At 43.1% G+C, this 16,136-nt stretch overlaps 2 protein-coding genes across 3 annotated transcripts in view; both read right to left on the bottom strand.

Annotated features, from left to right (window-relative positions):
• Positions 1 to 408: 408 nt before the first annotated feature.
• On the bottom strand, positions 409 to 4,121 carry LOC111224348 (apolipoprotein D-like). The gene is made up of 5 exons (XM_022748803.1): positions 4,056 to 4,121; positions 2,918 to 3,033; positions 2,688 to 2,809; positions 1,780 to 1,865; positions 409 to 918 (listed from the first exon to the last, which is right to left on the bottom strand). The coding sequence occupies exons 2-5, from the start codon at positions 3,026 to 3,028 to the stop codon at positions 686 to 688; spliced, it is 552 nt and encodes a 183-aa protein (XP_022604524.1). The 5' UTR covers positions 3,029 to 3,033; positions 4,056 to 4,121; the 3' UTR covers positions 409 to 685.
• An 833-nt stretch (positions 4,122 to 4,954) lies between these two features.
• arhgap21 (Rho GTPase activating protein 21) overlaps positions 4,955 to 16,136 on the bottom strand; it is a 43,149-nt gene continuing 31,967 nt past the window's right edge. For both annotated transcript variants that reach the window (XM_022748809.1, XM_022748810.1), the window contains 12 exons: positions 15,204 to 15,268; positions 14,921 to 15,069; positions 14,326 to 14,468; positions 14,020 to 14,178; positions 13,572 to 13,650; positions 13,351 to 13,424; positions 13,080 to 13,169; positions 12,870 to 12,995; positions 12,733 to 12,774; positions 12,352 to 12,457; positions 9,628 to 9,659; positions 4,955 to 7,899 (listed from right to left, as the gene is read on the bottom strand). In XM_022748809.1, coding sequence (XP_022604530.1) covers positions 6,196 to 7,899; positions 9,628 to 9,659; positions 12,352 to 12,457; positions 12,733 to 12,774; positions 12,870 to 12,995; positions 13,080 to 13,169; positions 13,351 to 13,424; positions 13,572 to 13,650; positions 14,020 to 14,178; positions 14,326 to 14,468; positions 14,921 to 15,069; positions 15,204 to 15,268 — 2,769 coding nt within the window. In that variant the 3' untranslated portion in view covers positions 4,955 to 6,195. The remainder of the gene's footprint in view (positions 7,900 to 9,627; positions 9,660 to 12,351; positions 12,458 to 12,732; positions 12,775 to 12,869; positions 12,996 to 13,079; positions 13,170 to 13,350; positions 13,425 to 13,571; positions 13,651 to 14,019; positions 14,179 to 14,325; positions 14,469 to 14,920; positions 15,070 to 15,203; positions 15,269 to 16,136) is intronic.

The raw sequence follows: 16,136 nt of genomic DNA, 5'->3' as shown, positions 1-16,136 counted from the left end.
TTGCCTTACTATACTATGACGTTTTAATGACTTTTTTTGCCTTACTATACTATGACGTTTTAATGACTTTTTTTGCCTTACTATACTATGACGTTTTTTGACATTTTCATGCCTTACTATACTATGATGTTTTTTGAGAATTTTATGCCGTAACATACTAAGACATTTTCATGCATTACTATACTATAATGTTTTTTGACATTTTCATACCTTACTATACTATGACGTTTTTTGACCAAATTTTATATATTTTACAGAATTAAAATATAAAGATATATATTAAAAAGATGGTGATTGAACTAGTTTTTGTGGATGTACTCTTGTACTATTGATGATGCTAGAAGAATAATAGAAATCAAAGCAAATCATACTGAGATAAAAATAAATTGCAATAAACATGGATAACTGTTAAAATTGTATCATTAAGTTTTATTTTTTCTTCCCATAATTTTTTTTTTAGCAACTCTAAAATGTAAAAAAGAACAACATTAAGATGCAGATATACAACACCTTGTCCGACTGAACCACCTTGCTCTCTGAAAAAAAATTGCATCCTCTTGTAACAGTATCATGATCCCAATATGTTCATACTACACTGCACAGCCCTAATATTATATAAGTGTCAAGCCCTGCCACATCCACTGTGCTTGGTTACAGTTCAGTGAATGGGAGACTCCATCTGTCCCTAGTTATCCTTGCAGCCTGTCTGATCTGTGGCCTTCATCCTGAACAGGTCGATGCCTTCGCTGGTCAGCAGGTTTTTGGCGTACTGCACCGTCTCTGGAGGCAGGAAGCGTGACCTGCCGAGGATCCAGGCGTACTCAACATGGAACAGGCGGAGGATGTCCGTGCAGGAGTACACAACGGACAGACTGGTGTAGTCAGTGGTCAGAACCAGATATGGGCTGTAGGGAGTGACTAGGAGCAAAAGTCACAGAGAGAAAAATGATGATGATTAGAATCTTTTATTGTACTTTGTTTTTCCAATGAAGAGTTTCAATCAATGCAATGAGATGTTTACCCAGGGTGTGGTAGATGTCAAGACCAAGAGCACGATTATCACAGTAGGATTTACATAGTTGGAGTAAGGACCACAGTGCTTAGACAGAGATTTCCACTAAGGTCACAGCTAAGATAAACGCAAGTATCGTCTGCATAAAGATGTAACTTATGTGTAGAGAAAAGCATGTAGATAAAGAATAAAACAGGACCAAGCACTGAGTCCTGATGGATAATCAATCATCGTTGTAAAATCTAAAAATTTACACTCACAGTGAGATTTGAACCTCGTCACCTTAAGAGCTGTGCCAATGATGTGATGCTCAAGTCTGCTAAAAAGGACACAAACATCTGCTGAGATCTAAATACTGATGCAAGGCTTTCACGGACAGACGGGCTCATTGTCATTGACATAACTAATGCAGTGAGGCTGCTGTGTCATGTATCAGCCAATAATATTGTCATTCATGAGGTATGTGTGCTCTTTAACCACATAATCTCCATGATGAGTGGAAGGGCTGCTGTCTGCAATGCAAAAAACTTACTTTTCTTTTCCGTGCTTGTGTTCAGTTTTATAAGGGACTATGTAATGATCTCACTACTATAATTATTGGAAAGGTTATTATTCCGAAAACCCTCAACTACTTATAGCAATAAAAAGAAAGACAAGACTTCAAAAGATGACAGAGTTAGGGGTTGGGTTTGTCTAAGAACAGTAGTGATGGCAAAAACAAAGACAATGAAGAAGATAAAAGAGTAAGAAGAAGAAGAGTAACTTACAATATGAGAAGCTGACTCCAAGTCTGGCAGGTTCTCTCGGGTCCTGAACTATTGCTGTCCCTTCTGCCACCCTTACCTTGTCCTTACTGAGACACAGGGAGGAAGAGAGAAAGAAATGAGTGGATTTTAAGTTCATTGAACTGAGGGATCAAAGCACATAATAAAATAACAATAATAATTCAAGTCAAACACTCATAAAGACAGGATTAATTCTCTATCATCTTTCATCACAAAAGGAAGTGGTTATCCAGTGTTCCTTCTGTTTGATAATAATAAACATACTCCATACTGACCACCAGGCCTTCGAGCATCAACTCAGGGTCCCTACACCCCACATCATCTGTTCTTTGGTCCACAAACTCCACACAAACTTGACTATAGTTAATGTTATAACCTGTGACACTACAAATAAATGTGCTGCTAAAGCCACCAGAGTGCTATTGTTATTCTCTGTGTAGACATGTGCTGTGCCTGTAGCACAGCACATGTAGTGCACAGGTAGAAATTTCACTATTGGTGTTGGTGCCAGCGTCGACTGTAGAGCACTGGATCACTGGATCACCGCTCGATCACTCAACGGTATGTGCAGCACTTCATTGTTTAATGGGCATTTAAATTTAGACATAACTGAGCATTACTCCACTGCATTGGTTGCATTGACTTTGCATTGACTGTTTAGTTGCGGTGAATTATCCCAAACTGAAAACTCTCTTCTTATGAAAGCTTCTGGCCCTACACGCTTGGTCATCGGCCCGAGTCTGGCCCATGTCAGACAGTCGGAGAATTTTCTGTGTGTACGCCAGAATTGGTCCAAATTTTTTCAAGTAGCATTTTGACAGTTATACGGGCCATATATATTCAGCCAGAATTAACACAAACGTGCGGCCCAAGTGTCGATGAATACTCACTAGAACTGAGAGTTCAGCACCTGGATGGTACCATCTGTCCTTATGGCGTAGTTCGCCTCAATGCACTTTCCTCTTGCGAAGGACGCAGGAAGCTTTGCAATCTCATACCACCTTCCCAGATACTGTGACAGAGAGCGTTATTGGTTCTGTGTATTTCACTGCATAATTTGTACTGTATATACACAGTGTGTTTGTGTGTGTGTGTGTGTGTGTGTGTGTGTGTGTGTTACCTGTTGGAGGTTGAAGTTGGGCTGGACTTTGGGGGTAGGACAGGGACCCCAGTGATAGGTCTGTGCTGACACCAGAGGGAGCAGCAGCAGGAGAAGGTAGACAGCAGACATGGTTCCTTCAGGGGGAACAGGGGAGATTTATTTACGGTATTTAATGTTGTAAAGTATCGGTATATAGCATGGAGCAATGCCACACATGCACAATACCACAGCATAACAGAAGCTTGAATATGAATTTAAATTTGAACTCAAATATTGTAGCTGCAAAAATCAGCAACTGACCGGATGTGACACTGAAATGCTTTTTTTGTGATTTTTAAGGTACTAAAATTGATTGTAATTGAGTTGTTAATATAGAGTATATAGGTATAATATTATAATACGTATTAGTAATAATTATTATAATAACTATTTATATTATTTAATTTGTACAAACAAGAATAATAATTTTTATTTATAATGTTGTCGAGTCAGTTGAAGTGTAGTTGTGTATACACAGGCCTGAATGAAGTGTGTGTGTTTGTTTCTGTTGGGCGGCCATGATAACTTCATTGTAAAGGGTTAAACCTCGGTGTTAACTGAAGCCAGTTGAAGCCATGACGGTTGTTGAGGTACAATATTTGCATACCTGAAATCATTTACATTTCAGCTTCTGTTGTTCCCTATAGAGATGTCAAACAGTTGACTAGTGAGATAGGAGTGGAACAAACAGGCCATTTCTCTGTCTGTGTCACATGCAGAAGCATCTTTTGTCTCTTTACAAAACATCACATGCTGCCACACCTGTTCTTCTTGTTTAACACAACACCTGTACCTTCACATAGACCAGTCAGCTACTTCTTTACATTGTTGTTTAACAAATATTAACAAAAATAATCTCAAAGGATTTTAGCCTTTGATTTTAAAGAAATAGCTATTGTTGTGATATGTTTCTATAAAACACTGAATCAGGAACACAGAAGATAAAACCAAGTGAAAAACTAGTTAAGCCGAAAACAATCAGTGTTTCAACAGAGTATTATCTAAAAACTTTATCATATTCCATAAATAACTATACCATAAAACTACCATAATCATTCATCTCCCGCACACTGCAGTTTAGAATAATTCACAAGCCGTAAATGAAACTTCTTCTTACCTCAGGTGTGTGTCAGGTGAAGGTCTGAGGCTGCAGCTCACTCCGTCTGAGGAGCTCGAGACTCACACACAGTCTTTACCAGCAGCCGGGACAAACACAGGGTGAGTGTGTGTTCACCTTACGTCACTCTGACAGCACGAGGCAGCTCATTAGGTAATTGTCATCATGCGCACATTCCCACACACACACACACACACACACACACACACAATAGTGTATATGTAGAGACTGTGTGAAGGGTTAAATCATTTATCCATCCAAGTCCCACAGAATTATGAGTGTGTGTGCTTCTGTCAGCAGTGCACACTCTCACTTATTTACTTCTTCATCGCCATGGAAATGATGGATATAGCCGTTATGTATTATAGTTATTCAAGAAGTTACTGCACCTCATCGAATTTGTTTACAAGAGATGTATTTACATTTGTCTTGTCCATTTGTCTGCCGTTTGCCAGTGTCAGCCTACTTCCTCATTTTACCACCAGGTGGCGCCAAAGTAAAACAAAACAATCAGTTACTCCACAAACCGCAGCTGTCTCTGAAGTGTATAATGTAGCTGTAAGTAGATATGACATTCTTAAATGTTAATTAATGTAGTCTTTGTCAAACACTATGACTTCCATTCCTCACGTTTATATACTGTTTAGAAAGAAATTTGATTAGTCACAATCCTGATCTTTGAAACATAACTATAAATTTCACAACCAAAAAGTCAGAACGAGCATGCCAGTCACAAGCCGCTGTCAACCATTCATCAACTCCAATGTCACTTTCTGATTTTTATTTTATGTGCATGTTATTTCTATTTAATTTGGCAACGATTAAAAACAAGATTTCTATTATTCTTATTCCCAGATGTTGCAGGCGTATAAAATAATGAGACCAGACAGACATGAGAATCTAATAAAGATTATTTATTTCCAGTGTTTGTTGAGGGAGAGCATTGCACCAATGTTCTGCTGTACACAGGCGAGATGTTCAGGAAAACATTGTCTCATGCAGTTTCAAAGATAAGTTTGCTGTTTTTTTTTGTTGTTTTTTCTTTTTCTCCCAGGTTTAAGCGCCCATGCATTTTACTGCATTGAAAAGACAAAGGGGGAAAAAAACGAAGCAAAACTAAATGAAACAAACACTGACATAAATTTGAATTGAGTTTAACTAAACAGGAAAAAAAAACTAATCTGTGGAATGCCTGTGAAATTATTCTCCCCTAAAAATGTTTTTAAATTCATTCTTGTCTTGACAACTGTTGGTAAAAACAGTTAAAAAACCAAACAAATAAAAACAAAACGAGGCACTTTTTCTTCTTGAGATAAAAACACATGTAAAAACTTACTTTTTGGACTATAACTTGACAAAGTTTGGAAATAAAAACTACTGTACCAAGCATTACATACTGTAGTAACAGCATTTCATTACTGTTTTCAGTCTTTATTTGATAAAACTATAATAACCCTCCAAGTCCCTCAAGCTAATATCTGGCTGTTGTGACTGTACTGTGAAAAAAACAAACTTCCCCACAGCACCCAGCTCAGAAAGCAGCCCTCCATTATATCCACAAACTTCAAGTACAGGCAAAAAAAAAAAAAAAAAAATACATATTGTTTTTGAAAATGACAATATTGTCACAAGCAACTAGTGTTAGTCCAAAAAAGGAGCGAGTAATACATTCTTCATACCGTTTATAATAGGAAGAACTGAACCATGATTCCTTAGTAAAAAGGTTTCCTCCTTCATTCTTCAGTAAGAGTCAAGTCGACGCTTTACGTTTCATTAGTGCTGCGTAACAACCTTCAGAGTCCATTTCTGTCCTATCAACATCACATGTCAACAGCAAAGTCACATTCTTGCATTAGTAGAGTTCAGTCTCGAAGGAGGAAGTCCGTGTTTTTATCCGTGTCTGTTCCAGTATGGCCGACGAGTCAGTGGAATTACACACATAAAACATCTCTTCAGCATTATTCCAGTAACAATCATGGAAGCCTATACACAGTATGTACAGTAGATACATAAAGTATACTTTGTAGAAAAAATATTGTGCAGTAACCTTAGCTAAAATACCCACATTCGTACGATTACGCATTCATTCTCTTTTTGTTTTTCCTCACAGACGCACGAGACGAGAGCCGCTCCTGCCGTTTCACAGATACTGGTAGAACCGCGAGCGGACAACTTGTGCTCCAGAGAGTTTGTGTGGGTGAGCGTCTGCCCCGAGCGACGCTTTGTTTTTACCCTGCAGCCCGCTGCCGTTGACGTGCTCCCCCGCTAGTGGCTGCGCGCCCGGGGACGCGGAAGGTGGAGGTCTTTCAGGATCGACGTCCTGAGCGTCCGCGTGATCATCCTCAGGCACGGCTTTTGGTGCGACCTCTACGCTCGACTCGGAGCCTCTGCACCGCTCTCTGGCGATCCAGTCCCGGATGGAGAAGTCCTCGGAGGAGCATCTGGGCTTGAGGCGGTCCAGAGCCGACAGTTCGGCCGCCTGGTCCACCCCGCCCTGCTCCCTCCAGTCGTTGATGACCGCCAGCTCTGCAAAGTCTCTCTGCCCGCCCATGGTGTGCCTCCGCCGGATGTTCTTCTTCTTGCTGCGGGCGTCCGGAGCTCGGTTCTTCTGGGTGAACATGTCATCAGCGGATGTTCGTAACCTGAACTTCAGCCGCTCGGTGATCTTGAGGTGCCAGGCCGGTTCGGGGCGCTCCGACTCGCTGCGTGAAGACGAGCTGAGGCTGCTTGTGGATCGCCCTTTCTTCATCACCTCCAGGACTCGAGACAAGCGCGTGGAAGACTCTGTCCTGCCTTCGCTGCGCTCGCCGCTTCCAGCTACACCCTCCACCGATGACTCGCTGTCTGTCTTCTGTCTCAGGGACCACCGTCTGGAGAGGGTGTCGCACTCAATCATCCTGTGCGACGGAAAAAGGCGCCGAGCTTCCAGTTTTGGCGTGGTGCTCCCCTCCCTTGTTGCACCACCCCCTCTTGCTTCACTCTTCTCCTGACTCTGCTCTGGGCAGGGCGTCGACTGGCTGTTGCCGCCGCCCGGGGCAAAGACCGGGAAGTCACTTTCACTGTCCGTCTCCATGGGTCGTCCCTCGCTGATGAGCTCGCTGCGTTCGTCGTCTGCCTCCTCCCCGCCCTGCAGCTCCGGACTGAGTGCGCTGGACTCCGCTCCGGTCAAGAACGTGATGGAGGAAGTGGTGGAGTAGTCCGAGGTGATGGAGCTCACTTCTGCGCCGGCGGACGCTCCTGCACCTGCTCCCAGTCCGGTGCACGCTACTGCAGGCAGGTCGGGGGACGCGCCCGCAGTCCACTTTTTGGGTCTTGAGCGTGGCACTGATGCTCCGGAGCTCATGGTCCCGAGGTCTGAGGTGTTTTCATCCAGCTGAGACGGGGGGTCGGACAGGGAGGACTTCCCTTGAGGAGCCGTTTGGTAGCTGATGTTCGGAGAGCCAGAGATGTTCGGGGACGGGGAGGGGGAAGGTGACGAGTGCCTGGGTGGAGTCTTCTCCTTCAGGAATAAGGAGTTTCTGTGCTCTCTCTTGGCTTTAGGTGTCAGCTCCACAGTTCTCCCGTTCTCCTTCCTCTCCTCTGCCCGGACTTGTTGCTTGGCGTTGGGTTTTGCGTTGGGACCAGGACGAGCCTCGCTCTGCGCCTCAGCCTGGAGGAGGAGGAGGTGGTGGTTCGGCTTCTGGCCAGGGATTTCCTTCTTGGGGAACACGGCGTCCAGATCATCGTCCGAGCTGCTAGGCTGCGGCTTCTCCTTTGACTTCTTTCTTTTGCGGCTGGCTGCAGCAAAGATGGAGGAGACCAGCAGCTCTCTGCTGCACTGGTCCTTCCCTGAGCCCCAGGAACCCTGGAGAAAGGGAAAGATGGAGGGAGAGAAGAGAGAGCAGGAGGAAACCAAAATGAGATCTTTTGATGCTGCGAATCACGAGGGAGCATATCAAAGAGAACTTCACCCCTGTCTTGAAACTTAAATCTGTACTCCACCTGCTCCCATGAAGCACCACAAACCAGAGAAGTGGACAGAGAGAGGGACATTAGCAGGCGTCAGTAACAGGGAGCACAGTATTGTTTCCATGCCGGATTTAAAGCAGAAGCAGCAGCAGCAGCAGCGGCGGCGGCAGCAGCACAGGATGAACTGAAGCGTCCCTGCACGAGCCTGAGCTCTGGCTGATGATGTGGCGATAAAGCTGAAGAGAAGCAGCCACGCTGTGACAGCAGTGCAGCGATGAGAAGCGGCTGCTGTTGCTGACGGCACATTCTGAAGGATCTCACGTCTGATCACTGCATTAACCTGCGTTAACTTTACGTCACTCAGCAGGAATGATTCTGGACTTTTAATGAAGCTGTGGCTCTCTGGGTGCACAGGCTGGCTTGTACTAGATGCTGCAGACACTTAAAGGATTGTTTCACCCAAATTACAGAATGCATATTTTCTTACTCAGCCCAAGCGCAGTGGTTCTCAACCTTTACCAAATCACTGAAAATCTCAAAAATGTTAGCGGCTCACATCCAACCCCGTAACAATACGTTCAAATAATACGTTCTCAGAGCATTTTTTATTTTAATGATGATGATCGAACATTCAGGACTGAACCGAGGAAGCTCAATTTCTCTTTTTTGTTTGGAGGGGGAGAGATCGCATGTCCTTCTCACCAGCTATCTGTTTTAATTCTCCGGTTTTTGCCGTGGATGTGATCTTTCAGCGTTCAATCAGACTGAGATACAAACAAGTACATGATGTGGTCTGGAGGTGAGAATATCAAACTTCCTATGATTGGCTCATCACAGTGATAGAGAAGTTTTTTTGGGTTTTTTTATGTTTTCGATCCAAAAACATTTATATCTATTTTTTTTATATACTTGCATCTTTTCACCAAAATTGTACCGTTTTCAAAATGATTTGTCGGCCCACTTGCAATACCTTCACAGCCCACCAGAGGGCCCCCGGCCCACAGGTTGGGAACCACTGCTCTGGTCGTATCTCGTCATGCAAAAAAAGGTTTTATTTGCCCAAGTTTTAAGATTTCTGCTCTCACCTGGTACAACGGGAGGCGAGTGGAACTTCATGTGCTTCCAGAGACAATTTCTCCTTGTTACTTTCAAAACTGTTCAGTCACTATTTCCACTTGGACCTGGATGTGAGTATATCCTGCATCATTTCATGTCGTGCTGTTTTTGGTTGTAAAAGCTCCAAACAGTTTGGATGTTGGATTTCACCATATTTCTACTTCTGATTGCCAATATTTGTCTTGAAAGTCAAGAGCTGCTGGAACGTTGTTTTCAGATTTAGTTTCTCAAAAAGCTGCGAGCGCCACAATATACCTCCGTCCGCACCTCAGAGACGGACATCTCAAACCTCAGACACATAGAACTGAGACCATCTGAAATAAATGTAGAACATGATCTGTTACTGAGATTTGGGTGAAACAAGCTTTAACTGTTCGCTGCGGTAAGTTTGACGCTGATCTTGACTGGAAGTGGAGGCGATCTCACCACATACCTCCCTCCCTCCCTTCATCCTACACTAGCAGTGGCCTGAGAGAGAAGAGATGTCACTGGACACACACACACTCACCTTTGATTTAGCTGAGTCACTAGTCGGTGAATCTGTGGGTAAGAGAGAGACATGAGGGACATGTTAGATGGTATTACAACACGGATAAACACATGAAGTGCAACATGTTGGTGATGATTCAGAGAGGAGGGGGGGGGTAGAAAAACAAAAAATAAAATAAAATAAAAGGAGGAGAGAACCATGTGGATGAGATGTGGAGGGTGAAAACGCACGACAGATGAGACTGATGACGACAAAGGGAGCGCACATGTGAGCAGACGACAGGCCATGCAGCACACAGGGACAGATGAGCTCTACGTTACACTCAGGTCCACGTCTACACGGCATGTGACGTTCTTTCCCAACTCTGACACACACACACACACACACACACACACACACACACACACCTGAACATCGAGTTACAGAGTGAAGTGTGGACTCGTCTAATCTCCTTCTTCTTTGAGTTTCTTAGTGATACTGAGTGCAACTTCAGCGATGAACACAACAGATACACTGAGCAGCGGAGCAGATAATGTGCCATGCAACACAAGGATGAACGGACGCACACCCTGTCCTAACGTTTACTGGTGACAACATCTGGAATCAGACAGATGAGGCTGGGAATTAGTTTAAATGTTTCAATGCTCGTGCGGATTCCTGAGGTTCTCTACCAATAACAAAACAGTATTTTTTTTGCGATGCCTGACTTTGATAAATATGTTTTTGTTTCTTGTAACAAAAGAAAACACATTTCTCAAATGTTCCTGACACTTTTGGCTAAAAAGAAAAAAGAATTTCTACTTTTTACTATTTGGGCACCGATGAACTTAGACTCACAAAATCAGCATCTTTCTTTCACAAAGCTATTGAATAATCTCTTTTAAATATTTCACATATTTTTACAGTGCTTACTTGTGTTTCCATTTTTATTGTTTTACAAATAAACCTTTCATGAGCATTTTTAAGATTTTAAGATTTAGAAATCTTTAAAAAGGTTTGTTTTGGTTTTAATAGAAGTGAATTTTCTGAACCTATAAAGAAGCACTTCATCCTTGAGTTTATGGTTTTCGTGACATTCCCTCCTCAGATTGTTTTATTTGAATATTTCTTAGAGGCATGGAGGTCAAACTATTCACTTTCTCAAGGAAAGAAAAGACAAAGATTAATTACGAGTCTCAAAATAAACCTAATTTTGTTAATTTTTCCTTGTTTCCTATCCTGCTAATCATCTCATAACCTCTTGGATTTACCATGTGACTTCCAGGTTGGGAACCACTGATTTAAACACCAGCAGCCACATGAAAACGATGCCTGAATCAAACTGCTTCAAACTGACTGAACTGTCTGTCAAAGAACTTCTTAGTAGCTGACTCGACGAAGCAAAAAAATGTGGCGGTGACATGAGCTGCCATGACAACAGTGACACGGTGATGACAGAGACGGCTATGGAAGAAAATCAAAAAAAAATCAAAAAAATCAAAAGAGAAGTGACAGGGGGGTCACAGAGGGGCTAGCTATATGAAAGAAGTGGACACTACATGAGAGAGAGAGTGTCAGCAAGGAAAAGCTATAATCAGTCCTCACCTGCTCTGTAATCACAGCCACTAAACTAAAATTTGTTTTTGTTTTTGTTTTTGTTTGTTTGTGACATAGCCAAGCCCCCCTATACACCCCTTACAATACAGATGATGGCACAATACGCAGGTGCACACTGACTTGTGACGTAGAAACCGTACCATGCTATCTCTCCCGTTGGCAAGCTTGCAGGACAGTGAGGAGAGACAGCGGAGAGCCGTTCAGACAGTAGCACCGGCCCGTGTTAGGTATACTCTGATAGAAAAACCCACAACACCGGACACCGTACAGTACCGTGTAGCCGCTTCACTTCCACCTTTTCTTTTCTTTTCTTTTCTTTTCTTTTCATCACGGTTTCTCTGTTTAACGCTTCGCTTCGTTTTGTTTTTCTCTTTGGCGTTTCTGGCGCTTTAAAGGAACTGCGGGTTCCTGCAGACTAGGCAGCTACACTGGGGGCAACAATCCTCCTTCTTCCTACAGTTCCAGCTGTCCATCACGGACATTATAGAGTCCATCAGTGACATCATGGTGTGATAGACTCCTCCCACTTGGCCTGTGTCAAGATCAGTATGTGTGAATGCTGGGAAAGCCTTTAGGACACCCGACAGAGCCTCACTAGAGACAGAGGAATCAGAGGTCGCCTTTCACTGTAAAAACATCTATTTGATTTGACGTGGGAAAGAACATGCCGTATTAGTGCAACAGTAGGCAGGATAAAAGGAAGAGGGAGGGGGGGGGGCACAGCCCAGTAGTGGCGTCTGACCAAAACAAGGTATTAAGGAGCAGAGGGATGATTGAAAAAGAAAAAACGGACATCTAGGTCTATTAATCATTTACAAGACTAACAGCAGCGAGGGGGAGATCTCTGAAAGCAAATGAAAAACACGACAATTTATTGCATCTTTTGATTGACACGAATAAATTGTCCACTGGATCCCACACAGGCATTTGGACTCATGGTTAGCCATAGACATTTCTATCTAGTGGCAACAGCCAAAGAAGCAAAGGGGAAGCTTGGCCTAGGGAAGAAGCAGCGTTACATCATCAACATCTGTCGCTGGTTTAAAACACCGCGGGTCTCTCTCTGACCGCAGCGCTCAGCAGTGAAAGGGCAGAGAGAAAGGTTAAACCCACCACACAGTCGGTCTGCCAAAGGCAGCGCGTTACCTGATACTTCACCCTGCGACGTGGCCGTGCGGCCGATGTTGGTGAGGAGGTGGTCGATGTTGGGGACGGGCTGGGACTCCACCGCGCTCTCCTCCTGGGAGACAGTCTGCAGAGGGGGGGGGGGGGGGCAAACGCAACAACGTTAGGGACCAGATTCACCAGGACGTTGGAGAAGAATTTGTAGTTGGAAATGTCCACAAAGTTTTTTATAAATTAAGTCCAAGTTTTGTGTGTGTGAATTAATTATTTGTGTCTATTTACAAACTCACTTGGAGGGAATGAATAAATTATATTCAGTTGAACTGAAGAAGCTTAAAGTCAAACCTAAGACAGGACAGAGCGGAAAGGAAAGAACTGAACGGCTGTGACGCCTGTACCCACCACTGGCTCTCCATTTCCATCTTCAGTGAAAAACCAGTCGTACTAGAGGAGAGAGAACGGATGAGAGATTCAGTTTTTACAGTTTACAGGCGAGGATGAAGATCAGTGAAGAGAAAACTGAAAGGTCTGACTCTCACATTCTGAATGAGCGTCTCCACAATCTTGTACTGGTCCGGCATGTGAGTGACCATATGCGTCATGTTGTCCTCGGTGGTGCGCACCAGAGTGGGACCGAACACGATGGCCAGGTTCCTCGGCTCCATCTGGAAACACAAGAAATAAAGTTTATCGTTAATTTATGATTCTCTAATGAAAATAATAATAATGTCAGCTTTAAAAAAACATACCTTATTCTTCTCCGAGTTGTCAGCCACAGTTTTCAGATGAGCGGAGAGGAACTTGAGGGTCTCGTAATGATGATCCGGCAACTCGTGAAGCTGTGAGGAAGCAGACGAACCAACACAAAGATTAACGGACGTGTGTGTCAATGAGTCAGTCGAGAAGTCGTCTCACCGCACATGATAAACTAACTAAGAACCTAAATAAATAATAGAAATAATAAAATGTATATATAACTGCTACAAGAAAAGAGAGGAAATGTGTGTTGAAGCTACTCACCAGCCTCTTGAGCACTTTCAGTCTCTCCACTGGATCCTCTATTCTGTTGGCCTCAATGAAGTCTGTGTATCTGTCTGTTGGAGGAAAAGAAGATTCATTTTTTTCCCCAGCAAAGCTTTCAGGTAAAAACAAGGTTATTTTTTCTAGATTGTAGTTATCGTTTTTTTTTTTTTTGGCCACTAGATGGCGCACATGACCTTTTGGAAAAAACAACAACTTACCATTGGTGAATAACGGCTCTGGAAGTTTACGGAAGAAAGACTTAAGTAAACTGCTGATCACATTGAGGTCCCTCCATTTCTACAAAACAGGAACATGAAGAGGGTGTGATGCTTAATTATGCAGAAACTGTGGAAATGTATTCAACCTGAATTAAAGTTGGAGTACATATTATGCTTTTGCATCTGCTAAACGTCGCTCTGGGTGCAAAATTATTACATAAATATAGATATATACATCTGTAAATACTGCTAAATAACACATCCCTGGTGAGTGTGCATTGCAGAGAATGTCTTACTGCTCTGTGTGCACACATCTAGATACAACTGCAGCTTTAGATATCCTTCACTCCTGGCATACAGTTACATTTGTCCCAGACACATGAAGGACGGCGCTGACTTCAAGGAGAGTTTAATTAAAGCAACGGCGGATCGATGAAGTGCCACTCACATCGTCCTGGATATCGATGTCATTCATGCCCTTGTTATTGAGCTCCTCCTGCATGTTGGAGATGGCAGCGTTGTTTCCAGGGACCCTGTAGATGCCCGTGTACTCCAACCCCCTCTCCTCCACCAGCTTACAACACACCTCCACAATCAGAGGCACAAACTAGAGGATGCATGAACGAAGAAAACAGTGTGTCATGACTGTATACAACATCACAGTGAATTTAAGCAAGATGACATCTTTATAAAACCATCAGGATTTCTGCACCGATGCATTTCTTCTTCTTGTGTTTTCAAAATCAGTACACACCTTGTTGGCCTGTGCAGGAGGACAGTCGTCCAGTCTCACTCCGAACGTGACTCCAGGAGACGGCTTCTTCTCGAAAGGTTTCCTCATCAGCCCTGGGATGCCCTTCCTCCACGTCCCTTTATCCTTGGGAGGGCTGGTGTCATCTGCAAGCACGGTGCAAAATAAATACATTTAGTTTAATTCAGTGTTGATGGTGTCGATTATCTGTTGCAGAAACAGATAAACAGAACAGTTTATATCACAGTATAATGTATTTAAAAGCAGGTTTTTTGGGTTGTTTATTGTGTTATTTATAACTTCTATAAAGACTCATTTATTTTACATATTTTATGTAATTACAACTGAATTATGATGTCATTCATTATCTGTTAGGTACCAGCATCCAGGTCTAGATGCTCCACAGGAGGTGTTAACTTTATTGACAACTACATCAATAAACACTTTATCTTATACTTTATATCTGCTGACAACTATATTACAGTGTGTTATAAACCATTTTTATATACTGCTTATAAATGATAAATAGGAAATAGGAATATAATAACAGGAAATGTTACCGATTACAGTGCTTACAAGAAACTAAACTGTGTCCCACCTTTGTGCATGTTCTTCCTCTCCTGCTCAGGTTTGGGTGAGTGTGGACTTGTTGCTTTGGTCTCTCCTTTGCCTCCCAGCAGCGTCTGTCTGATGCTCAGCGACTGGCGAGAAGGTTTGGGCGACGGCTCGGTCTTGCTGCCTGTCGGGCTGCGCGTTAAGACGAGGACACAGACGCTACATGAGCTTTAACTGCCACAGGTCTCTGTGTGAACTTGTCCAAAGTGTGAGGACCCTCCCTAAGCTCTCTCACCCACCCCCCCTTCCCCTGTACTTGGCCTTACCTCATCAAGGTGTTGTACTCCTTGATCTTCCTGCTGATGAGGTCATGGCTGGTGAAGGCCGCGTTCTACAAAAAATAAAAAGACAGAAAAGCGGAAGGAAGGAAAAAGGGGAGCGGAACAGAACGGAGACACAAAGGATGACGGTTAAGGCATCAGGTGCAACAGTTCCCCCCTCACAGGTCATAATGGATCTTTATATAACCTGCTGCTATCAGGTGACGCAGGTAAGACCATCGGAATGCCACAGTGCGGACAGTGTGGTCAGGCCCTCAAAAGAAGACGGGCTTAAGTTTCTAATGAGGGCGGGGGGGGGGCTCGACTATTTTAAGACACAGTGAGTTTACAGCAAGAAACATCCCATGTGTATTTTCACTATATGTGACATAATGTTTTGGACTGGTCTATATAATGTCCTGTTTTGTCCAACCAACATATGAGACAATTTTTGTCATTTTATCTTGAAAAACTTCCAACGATTAATCGATCATCAAAATAGCTGCAGATTAATGTTCCGTCAATTAACTGAGCTCTGATTATTTGCATCATTGACATTCCTTAAAATCAGTTGTGGGCAAGTTTCATTCATAAAAAATGTGACCAAAGAGGAACTTCACACCTTCAACAAGTTCTGCTGTTGGAAAATCAGCAGATGATCACAAATTTAGCAGTGTAAGTAGCTCTATTAGATGACCTGAAATAATAGTAATAATAATAATATTAATAATAATCTTTCTAAAGCTTAAACAGGCCACTGACTTAGATGGAAAGAGGCCAAGAGGACGAGACAGTCCTCGAAACGGACAATAGAATATTACGCAGCGCTGTAGGTAATGTTACACTAACAGTGTTATAACAGAGGACCTGCACCTGGACGGTGACCCGGCATAAAGACCCCGAGGCGTCCGTCCCGGTGACACCTCGTGAACTGTAGAA

Source organism: Seriola dumerili, unplaced genomic scaffold, assembly GCF_002260705.1.
Source record: "Seriola dumerili isolate Sdu_G_001 unplaced genomic scaffold, Sdu_1.0 BDQW01000129.1, whole genome shotgun sequence".
NCBI lineage: Eukaryota > Metazoa > Chordata > Actinopteri > Carangiformes > Carangidae > Seriola > Seriola dumerili.
This window is presented reverse-complemented; position numbering and strand designations above follow the sequence as displayed.